The sequence below is a fragment of the Neocloeon triangulifer genome, unplaced genomic scaffold, assembly GCF_031216515.1.
Source record: "Neocloeon triangulifer isolate White Clay Creek 2 clone unplaced genomic scaffold, ASM3121651v1 ptg000004l, whole genome shotgun sequence".
In the NCBI taxonomy this organism is placed as follows: domain Eukaryota; kingdom Metazoa; phylum Arthropoda; class Insecta; order Ephemeroptera; family Baetidae; genus Neocloeon; species Neocloeon triangulifer.
Genome location: NW_026775547.1, coordinates 2051487 through 2075274, shown reverse-complemented (window position 1 = coordinate 2075274; position 23788 = coordinate 2051487). Strand labels below are relative to the sequence as shown.

Here is a 23788-nt window from a genome sequence, read left to right as displayed (position 1 = left end):
GAGTGAGAGGATTGCAAAAACAAACTCGCAGCAAATTAAACGTCCAATTACCCCGATTGCGGAAAAGTTTTATTCCTCGTCAGTAAATTGCACAGAGAAACTATGGCTCGCAAAAAAAAAACAGCACTCCTGTACTGATGGGCCTATTATTTGTCATTTTGATTTACATTATAATCGGCACGCTTTCACAAAGAGGCAGCACTTCTTGCGGGAATCTGCTGGCCGAACAATTGCTGATGAAAATGAATAGGTACTCTTGTGTTTTACGTGCGCATTGTTCAGGTATATTTCAGAGAAATAAAATAAATAGTCAAACGCATATCACATAATTTTATATGGGAGTGCTTGCATGTAACAAAAACTTGCTAAGGAATTTCACATATTTAAATTCTATTTATATTTCCTTTGTTAAATCTATTTGCCCTTTGGCCAATCTGCATTGGAATGAAAACAAATTCATGAGCACGAAAAAACACAGCAGATTGAAAAACCAAATTTTCAACAAAAAATTCATAATCTTAAAACTAACAAAATAGGTTGGTACTTGAATTTGTTAGTTTGACAATTTTGATTTTTTTTTTCTAAAAATTTTGTTTTTATAATCAGCTGATTTTTTTTTTTATTTTTCTTGCTCTTGAAATAGGGACACAGACCGTGACTGTAACTGGTAGAGCCGTTTTGTTTTTGAATGAAAAACAATTTTTATACAACAAGGAAAAGGCCTGAGTTCTTCACTTCCATGTGAAGTGTCAATATCAACAAACAAATTATATCTTAAAACCTAACTTGTTTGAGAGTTTCTGGTGAAATTAAAAATTTTGAAATTGCTAAAAAATTATAACGTGCTTATAATTACCTCAAAAGTGCAAATAAAATTAATGGAAATAGTTGTTTCTCATCTCGAACATTTTAAATTATAAAAATCGTAATTCGCTGAACAAGTTTACTGTCAGAATGAATTTTGGTGCTCAGTAAAAAGCTTTTTCCTCCAGTCAAACAATTACTATTTTCATACGCAAAGAAAAAAAAGAAACAATGAGTGATTCAATCACACCACCTACACCAGAGTGTACTTTACTCTCTCATCTTTCATTTTCGCACAGTGCAAGTCAAAGCAGTTCCCCGGCGGCCTCTGGAGTCGCAATCCATCAGCACCATATGGCGAATAAAAACAACGGGCCCGCTAAGCAAATAATAATAATTTCCACGGCCGCTAAGTGAGAATTTCGGATGAAATATGCGCGACACTGCGAGCGGCGTGTTTTTCTTTCCGCGCGGCCGAAAAAAGTCGAGAGCACAGGCAGAAGGAGGGGGGGGGGGGGGAGATGCTCTCCGCTCTCGGCGCGCAATGATTTATTATGATTACCATAAATAAGTCCACCGGGCCTCTTTTTTAATTTATGGCCGCGCCGATATTAATTTGAATATTATTCAAATGAGATCGATACACGTGTAATTTTAATGACAACCGCTACTTTTGCGAATTATTATTATGTACACAGACAGACGCTCATTGACGCAAGTAGCAGGAGATGGTTTTGGGGCCCACTTTGAAACCGCGTCGGACGATAAAACTTGGGCGTGGATGATTCCGACCGACTTTAATTCAATGGAGCGATTCATCATCGCAAAAGTGGAAAATGAAGTTATAAGTCCAGATTGGACGAAAAAGGAGCGACGGTGTAATAAATCTGATACACATCGGTGTAAGCAATAAAAAGAAACTCCAAATCCTTTTTCATCGATCTGTTAAGGAATTTTTTCTTATTAATATAGATAAAAATAATTTTTATATAACCTGTTAATTTGAAAAGAGATTTAACATTGGCAATTATTCAAATCATCAATCTGAACCCCGCTTATTAAATAGCATAATATATGTAAATTAAGTAAAAGAGAAAATATTTTAAATAATATCAATAAACACTATCATTTGTGGCCCATCGCGGCCGTAGATTTGTAAGAAAATTTGAAACTAAAGTATCTAGATTTTCATTTATTTATACCTTTATTTATTTAGAATATATAAAAATCAAAAAATTTGCCAGGGTATTTTATGTAAAATATATAAATAAATTAATGCGTAATATTAAAACGTTTTTTAGATTTTCTTTCATTTTTCAAGGTGTCTGAATTAAATTTCTCAAATTAAAATACATTAGCTATTACCAAATCCATTACATTTAATAATTGAAAAAAAAAACACACTTTAAAAGTAGTTAAAATCAAAGTTTAGAAACAATGTTGTTTTGACATTATGTATTAAATATTGAGAAAATCGGAGAAAATTACAGAAGCAACTACCAAAATTTTGATCAAGGATTGTTAACTCTCTGGAATTTCCAAGAAAACAAATTGTTTAGTGATCTATTTAGTGCCTGGAAAATGTCTTTAAAGACTTCAGGTTATTCACACTATTATTTTAAAGCATTTTAAAGCACATACGAGAAGAGAATTTTGATTTTAAAATTAATGACTCTCTTAAACGTCTTCACGGATTTTCTTTTTAAAGCTTGGATAAAAAACTACAAGTGCGTCTCTTGATTACAAGTTAAAGCATTTTAGGGCAAAAGTACTCTAAGAAATTCCACTCGTATGCTGAATGGCTCCACTTTACAGTCCTTCCATCATCCAGAAAGAAGAAAAACACATTCTCCCATTCTCGCTAATTTAAGTTCGCAGCAAATACGGTATGCAGCGGGGATAATTAAAACACTGTATAGCCAAAGCAAGAACGCGCGGGCCAAAGTGTAATTTGTATTCAAAACTTGTTTGCACGTTGGCGGCCATGCCGGCGAAAAATTATATCGATTTTTACAACTTGGAGAGATGCTTTAATTTAAAGAGCAGCAACGCTGTAAGTTTAAATTAAAATGATGGTTTAACACAAGACAAGCCGCCGTCACCGCCAGTGATCTTTTTTTAAGCACGGCAAGGAAACGGATTGTTCAGTATAATTTAAAAATTAGCATTTAGTTATTGATGATGGTGCTAATTCTTTTATTGCAGAATATCTTGCTTATTGTTAATAATTATAAACACCGATAAACACACATTACAAGTTAAAAAAGAATAATTATATATTTTTATATATACAAATTTTTTAAAGTTTAATGTTAAATATTTAATTTCAATTTTATTTTAATTTTTATTTCCAATTTACGTTTTTTTTAAAAACATTTTTGTTGCATGTATATATTTCTTTAAAACCTTCTTTAATATTTGTTTATTAATTTTGTTTGTTTGTTTTTTAAAAAATAAATAATATATACTGATTAGAAATAATTATTCTAGAGGTAGATATATCTTGTCTTTAAACAATTCTTTATCTGATGGCAGGGAATACGCAAATATTTCTCTGATAATTCTTAGTAAATTGATTGAATTAATTTGACAATTTAAAATTGAAAACTGAAATTTAAAATTTAAAGGAAACAAAATCAAAGTGATATAAGTACGAAGGGTCATATTTTCAAGCAAAACTGTCTAATTATTGAAAAAATGGCACTAAATTTTCAATAATTATAAAATTCAAAGTTTCAGTGTATACTATCAATGTACATTAAAATATTTCTTACAGCTTTAAAGGCCCAATGAATATTAGTCAGGACCAATTTATAATACATATTTTGTAATTACTGCACCTGGCGACCTGCTGGTGACGGTTATAAAACCACAAAAGACCTTGTCAACCTTTCCGGGCAGAGATTGGTGTTGACAGGATGCTCATCCCTGGCATAAATATATCTTTCTTTTTCTCATATATCCTGATTGGCGCCGGTGATATTTTCATTTCATTGCAGGCAAACAAGACCCATTAGTGCGCGGCTATTCTTGCTGACGTCACGTGCTGATTGGTCCACAATGGAAGGCCAATAAATCAAATTCGCTTCGCCTGGCAACAATATAAAGGAAAAAATCTACAGCTTTTGCCGAAAATATGTCATTGTTGAGACTCGAAAGCAGCCATCTTTGGTGTTGTTGTTCCGCGAGCGAAACAAAACGCAATCGACTTGTTGTTTTACAACTTGACACGTCGCTTCTCTCTCATGTGTGAGAGTCATTTAACCCTTTTATAGCTAACGGTTTGCTATAGTTTGGCCAACTCTCGATTCGCCGGCCGACCTTGCCACGCGGCCCCGGGCGATTTTTGCCCCACTCGGAGGCCCCTCTCTTTTTTTTCCTCTCGGTACTTCTCGAGTTCGCACTTGAAATTTACAAAAAATTACCTTTTGGTTCATTTTTCTTCTGCTACCTGTTGAGTTTGAGCGACTGATTTTTATCTCCGAAAAAGCCCGCAGCGTTGATTTCGAGACAAAACCAGACGGGAATAAATAAATGCCCTTTTCATTGCTGTGCGGTGGCATTTTAATTAAGCCGTTGTTATTCGCGAAAGATCACAAATTTCCTCGAAGTGGCCGAGCAAAAAGCAGCACTTGCGAGCCTCGCTGGATTTATTGTTGCTTTTCTCTCTCATGTCTCGAGAGGCTTTTATTCAAAATTTATTCACGTACTTTTTGCCGAGTGAATTTTCAGTCTCTCTTTGCATTAGGCGCCTATATTTAACACAGGCAATATATCATGAACATTGTGCAAGGTAATCTTTAAAACGTGTTCCGAGTGACACCAAACATATGCGACTGATATGTGTGTGCCCAACATGAGAGCCTTTTTCGCCACGCGGACGCGACCTGTGCGGTATAAAAAAAATTATATTCTGCGTCTGAACGAACATCTAAGCTCGCCAATATACACGTCAGGGGAACAAACAATCAGCAGATTACTTTTATTAATGGACACGACTAAGCAAATCCTGGATTTTTTGACAACCCAGCCTCTTAAGTTTCATGACGGAACATTTTTTTTCGCAATTTCTCTAACGATGCATGTCTTTAAAAAAAAATTATTATTGTCATTTTGCACGCGTTTTTAAAATGACGATCAAAATCAATTAAATCATACAAGTTATTATTTGATATTAAAATGAGCATTAATATTATTATATTTTTAAATTAAATATTATTATAACACCATAATCGGCTGAGAAAGAGAAATTTTACAAAAGTATGGTATTCATATCAAAATCATGTTGAATAGTAGAGATGCATAAAATATTTTATAATTGGCTATCAACTTTAAATCAAATTATCCCCCTGCAACCAACACTGTCGTATAAAATTTTATGTAAATCAATTTTATAATTTTTATAAATAATAAAATAAATTAAATACCTTTTAAAGGAACAATTTATATAAGTTATAAAATCTTTTATCACAATTAATAAATTAAAAATTACAAAAAATTTCTTAGATATAGCACGCTATAAGTTGATTATTTCATTAGGATTTGATCAATGATATTTTAATTATTACTGCAAGTGATGATTGTGTAGAAATATTGAACGTATTTTAGTGGAAAGAAATGATCAAAAAATAAAGCTAAAAAAATATATAGGTTCTTCACGTTCTCCATTTCAAAATTGAAATTACTTCTGATATAAGGTAAAATATCAAGGATTCCCATTTACATCAACAATTTGCTTTATTAGCAAAAATTTGTAATTTATTTTCTAATTAAAAGCTATTTTCATCCACACTTTTCTTGAGAATATCAAATTAAAAGACGAAAATTAAATGTTGGAAGCTCTCAGAGTAAGCGGATGAACTCGCGTACCTTTTACAAAAAGCTACGCAAAATCTTATGTTTATTTTTAATTAAAATTCAAAACACGCAAACAGAAACCACGCTGAACCAATCACGCAGCTTTTCCCACAAAAGAGCGTCTCCTTCTATCTCTGAACGTGTCGCGGAAAGTTATTATATCATCAACTGAAAGTCTCTTCTTTTCCTGTTGACTCGACTCTCTGAAGCCGGAGATTAATCTGGTAATGGAGTAATCCGGCCCGGTCTTCAGCTAACCGAGCGAGTGCGTGTTTTAACAAGACACACGATGCCATGTGTAATAATTACTTTGATAAATGTCCGCCTCTAAGAGAATGGAAAAAGTTTGTCCAGAGCTGAACCCTCGGCGTGCTAATGGAATGAGAGTTTTTTACACTCCGAATAAGGAAACTTTGAAAAACTTTCCATTTCATTGCTCAGTTCAAACAACAACGAAAAATAAGCCACTGAAAAAACCAGCCCTATAAAAAAAATTTTGAATTCAAATAACCCTGACCATCCTGCGCACCAACGGGTCAATTTAAATTTCTCGCCATACACGAAACTGCGACTTCTTGTTTTACTTCTCCTGTGTGTACTTTTCTCTCACTCGCATCCATAATTCGCCGGCGCACCTCGTAATGAGCAGGTTAAACGGGCGCCGGCCACACACTGCTGACGGACGCACGAGGCCACAGAGCGGTTGGTTCACTCCGGCGTTATCGTCTCGTGTAAAGGATGTTCTTTTTGCAGCTCTTCTGAGGTATCTTTCTCTCTTTCTGCGTGTGGGATGCACATATTTAAGGTTTCAGATTTCAAAACTCGCGCCAGCACATACGAAAAAGTATAAAGTACTGGAAATTGGAGACTGAAATGATTTATTTTTACAAGGAGCAGTTTTTTTTTTGGCAAAGTTGCGAATTTGCAAACACTTAAAGTTGACACTGATGTGTATATTTAAAGTAAAAGAAAAATCTGCAAATTGAGGTTTTTCATTGCTTAAGACATAATTCAATTTAATTTTTCCATTTTTTCCATTATTCCAATTATTATTATTGTTATGACTTGTTGCGAGAGAATAGATGAATTGAATATTGAATTTTTTCTCACTCATTTATTTTAATCAGCTGCATTCTTGTAATAAAAAGTGAAGAGCTCACTCATAAAAACCTCATTGTTTTTTTTTAACTCTGCCATTTCCCATTTGCTCACAATCAATTTCAATAAATGACCAAATGAGCCGATTTTATTATTATTTTTTTTAAACAAGAAATTAGTTTTATCAAGGAGGATAACGTCCATTATTTATAAATATAAATTTTTATATTTTTTTAGAGTTGCACATTTAATTTCTATATTCACGTGGAAATTAATTTTACAAGAGAATATTCAAAGTATTCAAATTATATATGGAAATTTTAAGAATTCCCTAATAAAACAAATTTTGCTTATGCGTTGATCCAGGTTTAGATTCAAACAAAATTTTTTGACACTCTTAAAATATTAATTATAATCGCATCAAACGAGCAGAAATATTGATAACGATGATTTGTATGAAGCTGAAGGAACTATTGGAATTAATTAAATCTTGAACCTTCACGCGACTGCATAATTGCTACCTACATACTTTAGTGTCAGACAAATGTATTCCAACCTGCTCCTATATTTATATTTTGTTTATATGTCAAGTTTAGAGGCGTCAAGACTGTGCTGGCGAGAGGTGACTGAGGTGAGCTCCCGCGACTCCTCAATAAGGCGAAAACATGTGTGCACCCGTTCGATCAGATTAGGTGTCGAGAAAAAGCCAACTTATGATGATTGATACGATCTGTGGGCATCGCCAAAATTATACACTCACGGACGACATAATTCGACAGATTCAGCGCAGCCAAAGTGGCCAGGGTATAAATTATTCCGAGGGCCAATTGCCTGTAATTACAGGTCCGCACTTCTTTGTGTTTAAATATTCAGCAAAAGCAGGGCCATCTGTTCTCTCTCCGGGGTCCTGCAACAATTTACTTTCGGCAGCCTCTCGAGCCAGCAAATGCGTCCATTGTATTTTTTTTTTCGAGTGCATTCCAGCCCTAATTGGCGTATCAAAAGGCGCAATCGTCGACCTTTCCGTCCGGCAATGACAGGCAGGCGTTTTTTTGTTGTTCTCAATTCGAGACTGACCGTCCGTCCGTCCAGCCGGATGGCAAAACAAACAAAAGAGAAAGAGAGGTGTGTGTGTGTGTGTGTATCTCGATCTGTGCGCACACCCGTTGGTGTAATTCACTCTCGAAACCTTCCTTTGTTTTCCAAGCGATGTAAATTAACGAGAACGTCTGCGTGAGCTTTTTAAAAGCACCGAGCCTGCGCTGCCACTTGAGCCGAGAGAGCTTTTGCCAGATTATATGCGAAAGTGAGTGTTGTGGTGGCTTCTAAAAAAAGATGAATAAAAACGAAGGTGATTCAAAACTCCCTCGCTAATTTTGTGCTAAACTTTTTTTGGAAATAATCCCCCTAAATTTGGAATCTAGATATCAATATTTAACACTGATAATTTAATCAAGCATATATAATACCCAATAATTTGAATTTTTATATATCCTCTATTTTTTGTTTGATGCTACAGTATAATTTTGTTACATCTGAAAATTATTTCGGATGTACGTTTACTGTGATGTTCAGTAGCTGCTGTTGGCATTATGCTAATTTCACTTGCAGCTTAATATTTTCAATTGTTTTAATTAATAAGAATATCGTATATATTAGTAAAAAAATGAATATTATCATTTCTTGTCAGTTATTATAAAATAATTTAAAGTTATTATAATACTACCAATATTTCTTTTGGCATAAAAAGATAGTTTATTAAATAATTTGCAAATTTTGTATAATTAAATTACATTAATACCAGATTAAAAATTTTTTAATGTATACATGTCTGTTTGTAAATATTTTTCTTATTTTCTATATTGATATATACATGTTATGAAAATGTAAATATCACGTCCATGTACCAACTAATGAATCACAATTTAATATAAAATATATGAAATCCCAGTAATTTTGGGCGATGTTGGTCTTCAAATTGTATCTGATTGCTCATAATAAAAATAATATTCTCTATTAATATATCCCCTACTTATTCTATTGCAGCATTTTGATGCACTCAAGGAAAAAGGCTCCCAGAATGAGCAAACAGAGCGTATTTTTAAGCCGCTTAAGGTAGGCAGACGCTCTCAACCCTTGAAAAGTGAAACACCCAATTTTTAAGATTGTGCACGTTTATTTTGGCTTATAAAAAGTTAACTGGTGAAGGATTTACGCGCGAAAATTCATCCCAACTCGCAATTAAAAGTCACAACTTAATTACAGAGTAGCGCTCGATCGCCAGAATATGTAATTTGCTCGCACTTTTCAATTTAACACGTTCGGTGTGCAAATGAAGCACAACAAGTTTGGTGTTTTTCACGCCCCAAAACGGTGATGCAATCGAGAGAAAAAAGTAAGAAAGCAGAGATCCGCCAGAGGCTGGAGATTTTTGAGAGAGGAGAAAATTGGGCCATAAACTCTTTATTATTGTTGCGGCGAGACTGTGCGCGAAATTAGCGTCCTCTCTCGAGATAATCAGCAGCAATCAGTGAGTCGACTCTGCTGTGTGCAAAGTAAAAAAAAGTTTAAAATAACCGGCTGAGAGCCTCCGAGAGGTCGCGCCCACGCAATCGATTTTTTTCTTTCATTCGCTTGTCGTCGCCGGAATATTAACAGGCTGGTTGTCTAAACGAGTGTTTGGCTGCTTTTTGGCAGACGGTATTGTGCACGCGCTCGGTGGTGAAAGCTATTTCGCGGCGGCCAAATTCCTCGCTCGCTGGAGAACAAGAGGGACACTTTGCTAAACACGCGGACCGCCGCTGTTTTTCCTACTTACATCTTATTAGCCATGCGTCCAAGTGGGAAGGAGACGCGAGCGCGGCTCCAATTTGACCCGACACAAACTTCAGCCTGTCTTATTTTAGTTTTTTTGCAAACGCCGTTTGACACAAATGAATGAGCTTGGTGTTTTTTTCAAGAACATGAGAGCGAGACTAGAGAGGTTCAGAAAAGGGCGAAATACTGAAAGAAATTTAAAATTAACTTTTGCGTAAACAGTTGATTGATATATTATGAAAATGTTATATAAATTTTTGCACATTGACTTTTTCTTCTGCTCGTAGTTCTACTGAATGTGCCGCCATAAATTGTACTACCGTTGTTATTATTATAACATTTTTTATTCTGTTTAAGTCCCAATAACATTTTGAAATTGGAAAAAGAGAAGCAAGGGTATTTCAACTTGGCACACAAGGTATTTGTAAAATTTAATTTTTTCCCACAAAAATTACTTCCTATTAAATTTGTTACTGTCTAAAAAATGGGCCTGCAATCGCTGTGCAATCAATAACAAACTAAAAAGTATATTAAAATAAGTCGTGTGAAATGATATAAATATTATCTCTTATAATATGCAAATCGATTGGGGCTAATTTTTTAATTATTCACATGGAACCTTGCGAATAGAATATGGTTGACGAGAATTAAAATCATGAAGCGATGCGCTGTTTTTAATAACAGATAATAAAAAAAAATCATTGAGGACTCAAACAAATTGATTGGAAAGTAGTTCATGTCTAAAATAATATAAAAATATAAAAAAGGTCTTATAACATTTAAGCAAATTTGATTGAAATTTATATTTTTTTTCTTTTTTCTTTTTGATTAATTGTACATATTTTGCTATTTAAGTACGTTTTAGTAGCTTAAAACCGCAATTTACATGACTTTATCTACATTTACTTAAATTTGCAATCTATAATTTCTATATTTTTTCATCTGTGAACATATTAGAAAAATTAAATGTAAATATATACTTATCTCGTTCGGCTTGGATGGTTCTGAATTTGGTGTTGTTAATTTAATATATTTGGTTCAATATTAAATGCATTGAAAAACAATAAATTAACGTGAAATCTCATTTATGGCATCCGTTTGGTCCACCGTAGACGTCTGAGCCATGCGAAATATCGCAAATTAACACATTTTTATGGGACACGCCGCAGACTACTGACTGCTTTTTATGCTTTTAGCTGCTCGTCTCGCCACGGCCTGAAAATATCTCTCACCGCAAATATTTTCATCGCTTACTCATAAGAACGAAAAAAGTGAAAATTCCCCTGCATTATCATCTCGGGGCCAGAAGCCTGTACTTGCAGACCACCGCTATAAATAATTTTATTACACACATTGCGCCCGCCCGACAGTCTTCTCCGTCGATGAAAGATCGCACCACTCGATTACACAATCTTTTTTCTACACACACCGGTGCTCCATAAAATAAGATACTTTTTGAGCAGCGAGAGAGAAAGATCACCTATCGGAATTCCACAGGATGTATGTGTTATTTTTAATGATTTAATTGCGAAAATAATAAAAACAAGGAGGATAAGAACAAGCCCCTGTCGAATTCGCACGGATTTAATAGGCATATCAGTCGTAAAGGATTTTCACGTATTTTACGATGACTATTAATTTATTTCTCTGCTGCCCATTAGACTTTGAAATTCGGTGTTCGGATAATAAAAATGATCGTTTCTTTCGATCAGTCTTTTTTATTAATTACAGTGGACTGGAAAAAAAGCCTACAACTTTTTGCAGTAATTGAACCGAATCGCACACACCCTTCAACAACCGTAACACGTTCCATTGTGAATAGTTTTATTAGGGTTGTAAAGTGCCGTGAAATGCTGCGCACCTTTGGCACCGCGTGGTCCGCACGACTCTGTCGGCCTGCAGAGATGGTTCGTGATTTGAGATAAAGATGGCTGCAGCGAACAGAGAAGGAATGAGCACCATTCCCATGCTAAATAAGGCATTAGAGAAAATTTTAAATAATATTTCATGCATAAGAATATCAAAATAAAAAATAATTAAAATTAATTAATGAATCTATTGTTTTTTTTTTAATATTACATTGAAATTTATGAAGCGAGTTTTTATTTAAACAAAATTGCACTTCACTCCCTTAGCAACTTTGTTTCTTTGGAATTTTCTCAGTGGACTTTATGGCTCTTTCCAGGATCACGTCCACTGATCCAGTTTCCCTCAATAAAATATGTTCAGCAGTTTGCAAACAGGGGTTCGATAACGCGCCACGGAGACCTCGAGGGAGCAATAAACCAAAAAAGATACAAAGCGTTTAGCTTTTACCGCCGAGCAAACTTTTTCATATCTCGAACGGAATGTACAAAGATCCGCTGGATTGATTTCAGCATAAAAGAGATGAATGAAATTTTCGCTAGATTTTTCAACGTGAGCGACAGTTTATGCAGCACGGTTCACGTAGAAGCCGAGCGGGTTGCATAGCTCGATCAAAAAAAAAGGGCATTTGAGTGAGTGGGATCAACTCAAACGAAATTTCACTGTCTCTCTTTTGCTGAAATGAATACTTTACTGATAATGCACCTTTGCACTGCATGTAAAGGTAAAACTAATTAAATCAGTTTACGATTGATTGAAAATTAATTATAGATGCAATGAATATGAAGCATGCAATTGAATTAAATCAGTTTAATGAAATAACTATTGAGTTGATAGATTTGCGTGGAAATTCGCAAATGAAAAGACTCTCGCACTAATTAGCACGCGTTCAAATTGCGTATAGGTTGAATGCGAGCAATCAACGGCAGAACTTTGTTGACGGCGCAAAAAGCACACCCGATAGTCATCAGCGCCATTTCTCCTAGAGAAGGATTATTTATTGGTAGAGATGAGGGCAGACGCGCTCTTGATCAAGTGAGGCAAGTTTTTCCTCTCCGACTAAATGAAACCTTGACGTGGTTTTTTGCTTTCTCGTCTTTTCTCTGTGGCGAGAGAGGAAAATGACACGTGCGACTTTGCAACGTGAAAATATTTCACGAAGGTCACAAAAGTCGCTAAAAAGTGACAAATAAAATTTGTGATTTCCCTTATTTCTAAAATTATGCATCACAAAAACCGCATTTAGAGGATAATTAAATAAATTTTTATTTTTAATTTTTATTGATTTCAACGCATCGAAAATCCAATCCCAATTTTTCAGCACACTTAGATAAAAGGGTGGAGAAAACATATTAAACTGGAACTTTCTCACAATTGTTATAGTTTCTGTAATTTTTCGTTTCAAAAATCTGAAGTATATGAATTGGAGACAGTTTCTTGAAATATTGATTTTTAAATTTTTTATTTATTTTGACATGCGCAATTGGTGCCATTTTTACAGGAACTTTAGATTAAAGCGCGGTAAAAAATTTTAAAACAGGGAAGATTTAAAATTTTGTTACAACTTCCGTAATTTGGCGTTTGAAAAATCGCATTCAACTAAATTCAATTTAAAAAATTATGGAATTTTCAAAAATTTATTTTAGGTGATTTTGTAATTGGAAGCTGGCAATTTTTAAACTCCATTTCTTATTTAAGGGTGCATTAAACGTTTAAAATAATTTTAAATGCTTCAAATTCATCAAATTTTCTTAAATATTGCTGCAAAAAAAATCAAATTTAATTTAATCACAGTATTTTAAAAGTTTTAATTTTTCCATAATATTTTCATATTTAAAAACAAATCCAGCTATGAATTAATAAAAACAACCACTAAAACCGGCCACAGTTGATATATGAGCGATGGAGAGCCCCTTTTGTCACTTCTGCTCTGACAAAAAACGGCTCTTTTGGTTTAGGGAGAAGAAAAACTTATTGGATTAAACACGGCGGAAGAGTTGGCTTGTTGAGTTGATACCAGCAAAGATGATAAATACGATTCCGTTCTCCCATTTATTATGATGCATGGCGGGCGATCTTTGCTTTCTTTGTGCATTTCGCCCCATTTATCGTGTGTGTTTCTTTGTCGAAAGTTGGTTCGCCGGCCCGCTTTATCTGCACGCACTTGGCGTGGATTCTGCGCTGACAATTACATACCTCGGTCTGCCTTTTCAGACAGCGGCAGACGGGGTGGGCGGACACGAGAGTTTGCTGCGATTTCCTTCTCCACTTTCCGACTTCATTGTTATCTAGATGAAAGGAAAGTGGAAAACACTGGAGTATGAGAAACAATATATCCACCCAGAGACAAATGACCTCACCAGTCTCTTGGTATTCTTTGCAAACTTGAATTGACTTGTAAAATCATTTCAAGTGAGTAAAAAAAATATAGCTATAAATTGCAGTCAAAACGTTTTTTTTTTATTCAATATTCTCAATTTAAAAAAAAAAATATATAGTTTCATAAATAACCGCCGAGGATAAATATTGTTACATTGAGCAAATAAATTAAATAAATTAAGCAAATAAATTAAATTACAAATGGGTTACTCTTCTTTGCTCGCTTACGGCGTTCTTTAAATAAATCAATCACATGGATTGCTCCAGGATTGCTTATGAACCATTAATGTTAATTGGTCAGTTTTGCTTTCCTATTTCTTCATTTGAGGTAATTAATATATCGAACATTTTTTTCTGGAATATCTATTTTTCAAAAAATGAAAATTTTGACAGTCACATAAAATATATATAATATCTGTTTGTATAATTTAAAATATCATTTAAATGTGGTTATAAATAAATAATAGCATTTTTTTTATTGTATGAATTAAATATTAATTTTATTTACACAGCGTAAGAAAATGATTAAAAAATGTCAAAATTAAATCAGATTAATATGATTTACTGTAAAATTTTAAAATAACAATTTAAAAACTATTACATTTTCAGTTTTAAATTAAAAAAAAATATATACATTGGCGCCGCAGCTTTTAAATTCTGCTAAATTCTAGTTCGTCTTTCTAAAAAGTTGTGATGCACAAACAATACAAAAGAAACGGGGGATTTTTCCTGAAAACAGTTTTGGGGAAATGGCGTGAAAAGTTTAGACCGTTGCTTTTACTTTCCCCGTAGCTGTTTTTCGAATGGAAAATTATTCCAATCGGAATTTTATTCACATTCTTCCCACACTCGCACGACGTACAGAAAAAAGATGCAGCTTCGAAAGCTCGTAAGAAGCGTAATTTTGCACACAGCCTTGGGAATAAACACTCCGGCAAATTGCAATGCATTCGACCTTTTGTCAGTGAATGAGATCATTACGCTTGATGATGCATCTCCACGCCACATTTGAGCAGCCGAGATTTTTCAAAAATCCTTGTTAAAAATTCCATCTCGGTGCTCGCAGGTGGCAATTTTCATATTGTATCGCAACTGGGGAGCTGCAAGTCTTTCCGACGCGAATCACGCTCGTGAGAACAAAAAGGCCATTTGTTAGACATTGATGGCGAAAATGTGTAAAATAAGCAGAACCGTTCCAAAGTGCAGTATAAGTTGTGGAGTTGCACGCGAGACAGCATTCATTGATTCCGTGAAAGCAGGTCTCTTTTGTATCTCTTTCCCGGTGCCGGGTTATAAATCGGCAAAGTTTCTTCCTGCTCTTTGAGGGCCACAAACTCACAAACTCAAACGACGAGTGCAAGCGAGTCGAAAAAAATCTCAGGGAGATATTTATGTTTATCCTCAAGGCTTCTCTGGGAAATTAGCCAGGAAGTAATGGACGGAGCGAGGGCGAATTGCACATTGTCAAGTGCAGTGAAAATGAAAGCAAAAGAGAGGAAAGGGGAAAAGTTTCCGCGAATTTCCCTCCTGGGAATAGAAGATGTTTGCAGAAATGAATTCCGAGTGGAAAAAAAGAGTGTTCAGATTTCATGCACAAGGGAAACGAAGAAAAACTTTCAAGCAGAAAAATTCGTAGATTGTTTATATTTTATTTTATTGATTTTAAAATTTATTATTTCAATCTGTTATCTTTTGTAAAGATGATTTATGCATATTATGTCATCCTGAATTCAAAGGAATCCTTTTAGGAATTAAAAAAAAAGAGAAATATTGAGGCTGATCAAAACAAAATGAAAGTTAAGATTTTCCTTAATTTTCTTGGGTTTAACAGTTATTTTTACTTATATGAAAGTATCAACAACAAAGAATAAAATTAAATGCTTGAAATTTTAAATAGAAATGGGCAATGAAATTTAATTTATTAATTATTGATTGGACCTTTGATTTTGAATTGATTTAAGAAAACAAATAATAATGTTTCAAATAGATTATTCCATTTTTTTTTTTAAATTCTCAATTTAGAAACTTTTCATCATATATCAAACTGATGAAACTGATCATCCTTCGAATATTTTTTATCGTCATTAATAAGCACCGCTCAAGACGAACGTCATTAGCGGCGTTTGCATTCATGGCCTAGACCGAGAAAGATCAGCGAATAGCGTTTTTGATGAGCGTCATTTGCATGTCAGCGCTGGCGTGGTAATGGGGCTAATCCTGGCGCGTTTGAATCGAGTGCACTCGTCACAATTGATCCCTGGGAGAAGAAAGTGAAGCGAGCTAATCCACCCGCCGCCGTTATGATGCGGACAGGGGCGCGCGCTCTTCCTGCTCACTCAGTCATCCCGGCCGTGTTTCGGTGGCAACAAACAAGATCACTAGCTGCCGAGTGATGGATGTTTTGCAAGTCCTGCATAGTTTCGGGGGCCCTCGGAATAGTTTGCAAACAACTCCGTCGCCTATATTAAATATTTTTTCAAGAAGGAGCTCCTGATAAATTCAAATCAGGCAATTTTGATGGTTTCTTCATAGTTTAATTCTGGAGTAAAAAAAGCAAAGAAATTACAGTTTAATTTATTGCCATAATTTTCCTTCCTTCTTTTTGGCAAATTCTTTGAGCGAAATTTGAAAAAAAAAAAAAAAAAAATTGGAAAATCAATGTTCATAATTTCATATTTCAATGTGATTTTCTGAACAGTGATATTGAAAAAAAAAATTATTTTTCTAATGTTTTTGCAACAATTCAAAAGATAATTTGAAGATTCCTGCAAATTGTTGGAGGTGTTGATTGTTGGTCACTTTTTGTTTGAATTTCAAACTGACTGTGAATCCAAAATGGAAGCTGTAAAAAAACTTAAAGAATTGAAGGAAGCCAAGAAATTGCTCTTAGAACGTCAAAGCGAAATCAAGATTCTTGAACAAGCAAAATCTGAGAAGATTGAAGAGGCGATCAACGAGATCATTAAAGTTGGTGGAGATTTGAAGAAACTGAAGCAGCTCGACCAGGACTTGGAAACGACCGTTCGAAATGTGATTGAAGTTGAAAAGAACATCGTCGACCAAATCGACACCCTCATGGCTGTGATTAAAATAAGTTCTGAGGAAGGAAAGAGAATCATCGACAGCCTCTCCAAATAAAACCATAAGTTAATCTGGAAAATTCGTAGGAATTTCTCTTTATTTTGAATCAAAACTCTTTTATTTTCGGCGACGAGGGCAAATCTGAACTCAACGACGGCGTAGATAGAGTGCGCTTGGCTAATCCGCGGCATGATTGATTGATCTCGAGTCGCAATGACACCTCAAAATAGTGGAGAGGCCTCGAAGTGATGATCCAGCAGCGGACCCAGATAGCACTCTCTGGCCGTTGTCTCGTGCAAAACACTCGGTTTCCACGCAAAAATGCGGCGTGTACACATCGCTTTGGGGTAATCTGATCCGGGACCCTCTTTCTTTCTTTCTTTCTCTTCCCAACCACACGCGCCTTTTAAGGTGTACGATTATAAAAAATAATGGCGGATAATATTTCTCGGCGGGCCCCGAGCTGCTGGCCGAGAGTGTTTTCCCCGATGGCAATTTGCTAAATTGAAAGGAGCAGCGTCTCCTTCAAATGAGCGCACTCGGCTCTTGCGGAGAGCCGATTTTTTTGACACTCGGTTGAATAATGACGGGCCATTAATGAATGGAGGCGACCTACAGCTCAGCCAGACACTCATTTGGATTTGTGAATTTTTGCTTCATATTTCTTCATTGTAATCATGACTTCTGTAATGTTCTGGAAAATCTTATGAACGAGATTTTAGAATAAGACCTTTTCATTCCAATTTTTTAGTATTTTTTTATTTATTATTATTAAAAGCAACCTTAGAAAAGTTAAATGGATTTGAATGACTAAGAAGTAATTAAAAATAGAACTTTGTAAGAGATTCTTTAATAACTAAAAAAAAATTTATTGTAAGAAGAAAAGATTTTTTCAGAACATAACAATGCAACTCGAATCTTGATAGCACCCCACACTTTTTTCATTATGTTACATAATTTTTTTTACTATCAGTTGCATCAAATGCATGAGAAATAGAGTAGGATATTTGATTCTGGTCTCGCCGTCGCTTGCAATGCACCCTTAGTTCGAGCCGACGAATTGATTTCCTTTTCCGAAGTCAGTGGTTCGTGCACCTCGCAACTTTACGACGTCGCCTGCATTTCTATCGTCACGAGACGAGATGTATAGGCAATACGCAGGGCGCATCTGAGCGGGACGTTGCATACTTTACACACAATGCAGTCCAGACGCCGCAGCCATCAAAGATCTCGAGGTGCGGTTTCGTCATTATGCAGCAGTTGCAGCCGTCGTTAAAGAGAATCGCCCGCACACTTTGTGATCCTTCCCGTATAAATAACGAGCGAGAAATCAATTTTGCGCCACCAGAATCCGGTGTTGGTTTTATACGCAAATGCGCGTCGTTAAGTGTCTGGGCTGGTGCAACACGACAAAGTGGATGCCCCAGTCGAAGGGAAATAATAAAATATTGCTGAAAAAGGAAAAATCTATAATTAAATAATAATTTATTTAAAAATAATTGAAATGATAAATTGTGGCTTTGGTAATAACGTCATCTGGGGGCCACCAATATTATTAACGAAACTTGTTCAAGTTTTTTATAAAAAGGGTACCAATAAACATTACTTATTATATATAAATAATAAATTTAAAATAACATATCATATAAATAATAAACAACAATTAAAAAATAAAATGTATCTACAATTTACATTTTTTAATTTTTTATATTTTGTATATTTAAACATATTTTTTACTCATTATTTATCAGATACTAATATCACTACAATGAATTCGTTTGTAATAATTTAAAAATGTAATTTATTAGCCTTGGAAATTTATAAATTTGTTTACAAATGACATGTATTGCCACAATGCGGCACACATGTTCATCTGAACTCGCGCGATTGCTTCATTAAACGATATTTAGACTTATTTATTATTTAATGAAACACACAAATTAATAATGATAAGAATAAATATAAACGTAATGAAAAAGAAAGTTAAAAAGTTATTTTAATATCGTGATTCATAATAATATTTCTGCCTTGAAAATGAAAATGTTAAATTATAAACATATTAACCCAGAATTGACGCCGGATAATTTCCTTCAAATGTAGGTCAATAGAAAATTAAGTTTATAATGAAGGTTTATATAGGAATCTAATTACTCTCAATTCAGCCAATTTGGTTTGATCCGAGCGTACAATTAAACAATGCCACCCCTGTCTGCTTCCTGTTGCACACCGCCGTGATTAGTTGTTCTCTGCGGAGGCTGCGACCGCCATCAAATTAAATTACGCGCGGAGAGAACCCATTAGTACGCGATCTCACGATCCCGACCTGTTTTTGTTACGTGTATGTGTGAAAGGGAGCGCGAGCGGAGCCCTGCCGAGTTCCGGGATAATTACCCCTGAGCGCGCCCCTGCATAAATTTTAATTATGCAACCCGTCAAACTAACTAACCTACCTTCATTGAGCGAACGCTTTGTGCTGCAACGATTGTTGAGGTTTGAACTTTGAATAATATACATCAATAGAAACACCAGAGAATCGATGCTCATTATTTAGGGTAGAAATGTATAAAAGTAAGTGGATAAATAAATAATAACTTCAAGACTGGAGGAGTCTTTCATACTTCTTTCTACTTTCGCTTTTTTTTCCTAACTTCCCTCTCCATTCATTTTAAATTATTAGGATAATTTTGTCATTCTGATTTACAACATAATAAAGACCACACGACAAATGCTCTGATTGAATTTACTCTTTTAGTTTTTTGCATCCATCCCTATCAGACAAGTATATATATAAATTGTATACTTTAACATAGAAAAAATTTAATTTGCGTTATAAATAATACGATAACCAATTTTTTTAACTGTAAATTAAATAAAATAAGCTATAGCTTTTTTTTTATTATTAAAAATTAATATTATGTAAAATTAAAAAACCTTCAAATATTAGTATTATGTTATATCAAAAAAAAAAAAATTAATATAATATTTAACTTTATAATTAATTGACAATTGTAATGTTTTTATATATCAATCGTTCCCTTTCTTGTAGCTAAGAAACGAGTCTAGCTTGGACCAAAATAAAATTTTAGCCAAAATAGTATATCGTTTTTTTCAGTTTTTATTTAATTTATAATGTTGAATGTTTGAATGATTTATCACATTGGCAGAGATTGCATCATGGCACACCAATAAACTTAATTTGCAATTAAATACATTATCACATTTTTCCACCAGTCATCACATTTCATTATTTCAACGTCTCAATCAATGTTGTCAATCATAGAATAAAATTCAATTTTAATAAATTAAAAATAATGGTGAAATTTCTGTTAAGAAATATTGCATACATAATATTTTGATTGTGATTTTGAGTCAAAAGAAATAAATGAGGTAAAAAAATTACAACTTTTTTGTAACGGTACATAGCTTAAAAAAATTATGGCCCGCGGCAAACCATAAATTATGTTAGTTTGGCAAATAAAGTTCACGGCATCAATCACTTTTTGCGCCGTTGACGAAATCAATCAAGCAGAAAAATCTCCATCGCAGCGGCGGCCTTTTTCTCTTTACATACACTTTGAGCTCCTTTGGCGGCGGCCCGCAAAAAACGAGATCGCCCAGGAAATTTCAGTGGCGCAAAAGAGGGCCGGGCACTTTTCGCCTCTCGACGGGGGCTCCTCTTGATGGGCAAATTCGACACGCACGCCGGACAATGCAAACAGCGCGCGAAATAGAAAAGTACACACACATAGAAAACACAGTGCGAGGATCGAGTAGATGCGATGATAAAGCGGCGAAGTGAAGCAGCGCCGCTCTCTCCTCCCTCCCTTATCGCCGGCCGGCGTGTTGCCCACCACGCAGACACCGACTCAGTTGCTCCGGTGCCGCAGTCCAAGTCGGGCCCTCGCTTTTCCGCGCCGTCCTCAACCATGCCCCGCTCTCACCACCAACACCTTTCAAACTGACCGTAAATAGAAAATATTTTTCAACTCGTGAACAATTAAATTTGAGACACTTTTGTTAAGGATCGATAAAAATTTAGCAAAATAAAAACTTCAACACAAAATTCATTTTGATCCTCCTTTGGCTTTATTTATTGGTAAAGAATTCACTGAAATTTATTGATAAAATATAAATATAAAATTGATATTGGAATAAATTGCAGGTTCTTTGATAAATGATAAATTGTTTGAGTTAAAAATTTTATACTAAAAAACCTAGTAATATTTTGAAATAAGAAAATCACTGTTTGTTCAATTTTTCATACTGAATGTTTAAATTTAATTTAATTTTTTTTATGCAACATCCACTTTGAAAGTGAATAAATTTAAATTGAGCCAGTGAGTTTCAAAGTGTCAAAAAATAACAATTATTTACCTATTCAAGTTAAATTTTTTTTTGCAACCCTCTTTGCTTTTTGAACTGCGAAAAGACGCCCTTACGATGTTGAACTCGGTCGAACCGGAGGACTCTCTTGAGGAGTTCTCGGGGCGGCGACCCCTGTCGCGTTCCGACTCGGTGGTCAGTTGGCCCAACAAGGACTCGGGGGTGGCCAGCGAGGTGCCCAGCGAGCCGAGCAGCCACCACGTGGTGGGGCAGACGGTGGTGCCGTGTTTCGTGCCGGCGCCCTTCGTCCTCGAGCCCAAGGAGGCCACCATCTCGCAGCACTACTACCCTGAGGGTGGCTGGGGGTGGCTCGTCGTGGTGGTGGGGACGCTGGTCCAGGTGCTGTCACATGGTCTGCACCTCGCGTGCGGGGTCATCGCCCTCGAGATCAGCAGACGCTTCCGACCACCCCCAAATGTCATTGACACAGGTGCGTTTGCGATTTTTTTTTTATTATTGTTACATTTCAAGATTTTAAATTTAAAAATTCATGTTGGAATAAAATTTTATTGGCCTGGAGCATATTTTTTGCGATTTTATTTTATCTTGTACTCTTTAAAAAAAAATCGACAGCGATAATCAGTGAATCATTAAATAATTTATTCAAATTTAAATATATTTCTAAATTTGCTTTTTTCATCTTGCAAAAATCATACTTTTTTGTTCAACAAGAGAAAAAAGAGCCTGATTTTAACATCATTTTTTTATATTTTTGTTAATAAATTGAATTTTGAAATTTTATTTTTTATTCTTTAATTATTGTTCTCATATTTGAGCTGAAAATAATATAATATATAATATTTTTCTTACTTAAATTTAATTTTTTGGATATTTATACTTAACAGATTTGCAGGCGTGTTACTGATTTTATATCAATTTTATGTTTCCGAAGAAAAACGCAATTGAATTTCAAAATTTAATTTGCTCAGCTCTCCCCCATAAAAATTTTATGTTGTACGAGTTAAATTTTTTAAGGAGCAAATAAAACCATGTAGTAAAAAAATTACTAGTACGAGCATCCCGAGCAATATCAGTGCAAATTTAACGGCAGCAAGGCGGCCCTAATGTAATAATTCATTTGGATCAGCTCCAGATTGACTGGTCTTTAAACTGCCATCAGAAAACAAGCAAGGTCCCGTTTCCTTTGAAATTCAATACGCGCGGGCAGCCAACTCCACACTATGTGTATAAATACAGTTTGTACGAGATGAAGACGTGCATTTTTTTCCCACAAGCAAAGTTTAGGTTTTATATACCTCATGAGAGTGCCTGTTCGAAATAATAATAATAAAGTATTGCGCTTGAGCACAGAGATTATTATTATTTCTCGTTTCTAGAGAAACAGGTTGGATAATAATTTATTATGAAAAATTGCGCGACGGCGGCACAGGTGCGTGAAATTAAATCGCACGCGCTGACTCCTGGTGAATGAATCTTGTAAATAACAAAAACGTCAAATTAATACTTTTTACGACAGACAACTCGATTATTTTCAAACAATAATTTTGAAATACATTAAATAATTACTAAAATTTAGTTTTATAAAAATAATTTCTTTAAATTAAATTTTGATATCTCATGTGCATTTTTGTTTTTTATTTTAAAGTAAAATTGTAGTTTTATATAATTATATAAAATATTTTTTTGTAAAATAAATCATATGAATATTATTTGAATGATTATTTATTCATTATAACATGCATTAATATTGAAATTTAATTTGCCAAGCAGAATATTTCATTTAAATATATAATGTAATGTTTCGCCATGGTAAATAGATATGAACTCTCCAAGTAGTAATTCTTTCAGGTATTTTCTGGGTATTTTTAACATGGAACAAGAGTTATCTATAGCTAATGCCATTTTCATTAATTTTATTATTTTGTTGATGAACTATTTTTGAAACAAATAAACTCTTATTTATTGTTAGTTCAAATAATATTTTTTTTTTAAACATTTAAAAGAAAACTCGTCATTTTGAATTTGTTAATTTCATTTTCTCTAGCAGACGATTAGTCAAATGTGGTGAGCATGGCCACCAATAAATCAATCGTCACCACTTTTTTTCTCTCGCCCTCGCAAATTGTTTTATGAGGTGCGAAGTGGAATTTGGCGCCGATTCGGCAGCGGCGGCGGCCCCAGCACCACTTGTGCAGTTACACGTGTTTCGCCTGAAATATCCAGAACGTAGTCATAACCTTTTAGAATTTCTTCCGGTGCTCCCCACGGGTCGTCGCCTATAAATATTCGGGAATCAGCGCGCGTATTAAAGCTTTTTAAATGCCTGCCGAGAGTGATACCCACCGCGCTTGAGTAGGCGCGCTATTTTTACTCTAATTCACGGCGAAGACGCGCTTGGCACGCAGGAGAACGAAAGTGATTAATTCGCACCACCGACCCAATGAAAATTAATATTAAAAATGGCCGCCCGGCTGCTGGTTTTCCTTTGAGCGGTGCGCGATTAATTCGTTCGGAACACAAACAGATGCGCTCACTTTCGTCG

General features: G+C 34.8%; 1 protein-coding gene across 5 annotated transcripts in view; it reads left to right on the top strand.

Annotated features, from left to right (window-relative positions):
* The window catches only part of LOC132193563 (monocarboxylate transporter 10-like), a 156900-nt gene that overhangs the window by 104141 nt on the left and 28971 nt on the right, over nucleotides 1–23788 (top strand). The window contains exons 1-2 of one of the 5 annotated variants that reach the window (XM_059614316.1): nucleotides 20790–20866; nucleotides 21332–21715. The exons of the other annotated variants lie outside the window; for them this stretch is intronic. Coding sequence (XP_059470299.1) covers nucleotides 21343–21715 — 373 coding nt within the window. The 5' untranslated portion in view covers nucleotides 20790–20866; nucleotides 21332–21342. Of the gene's footprint in view, nucleotides 1–20789; nucleotides 20867–21331; nucleotides 21716–23788 lie in introns of those variants that run through there. 5 annotated transcript variants of the gene reach the window in all.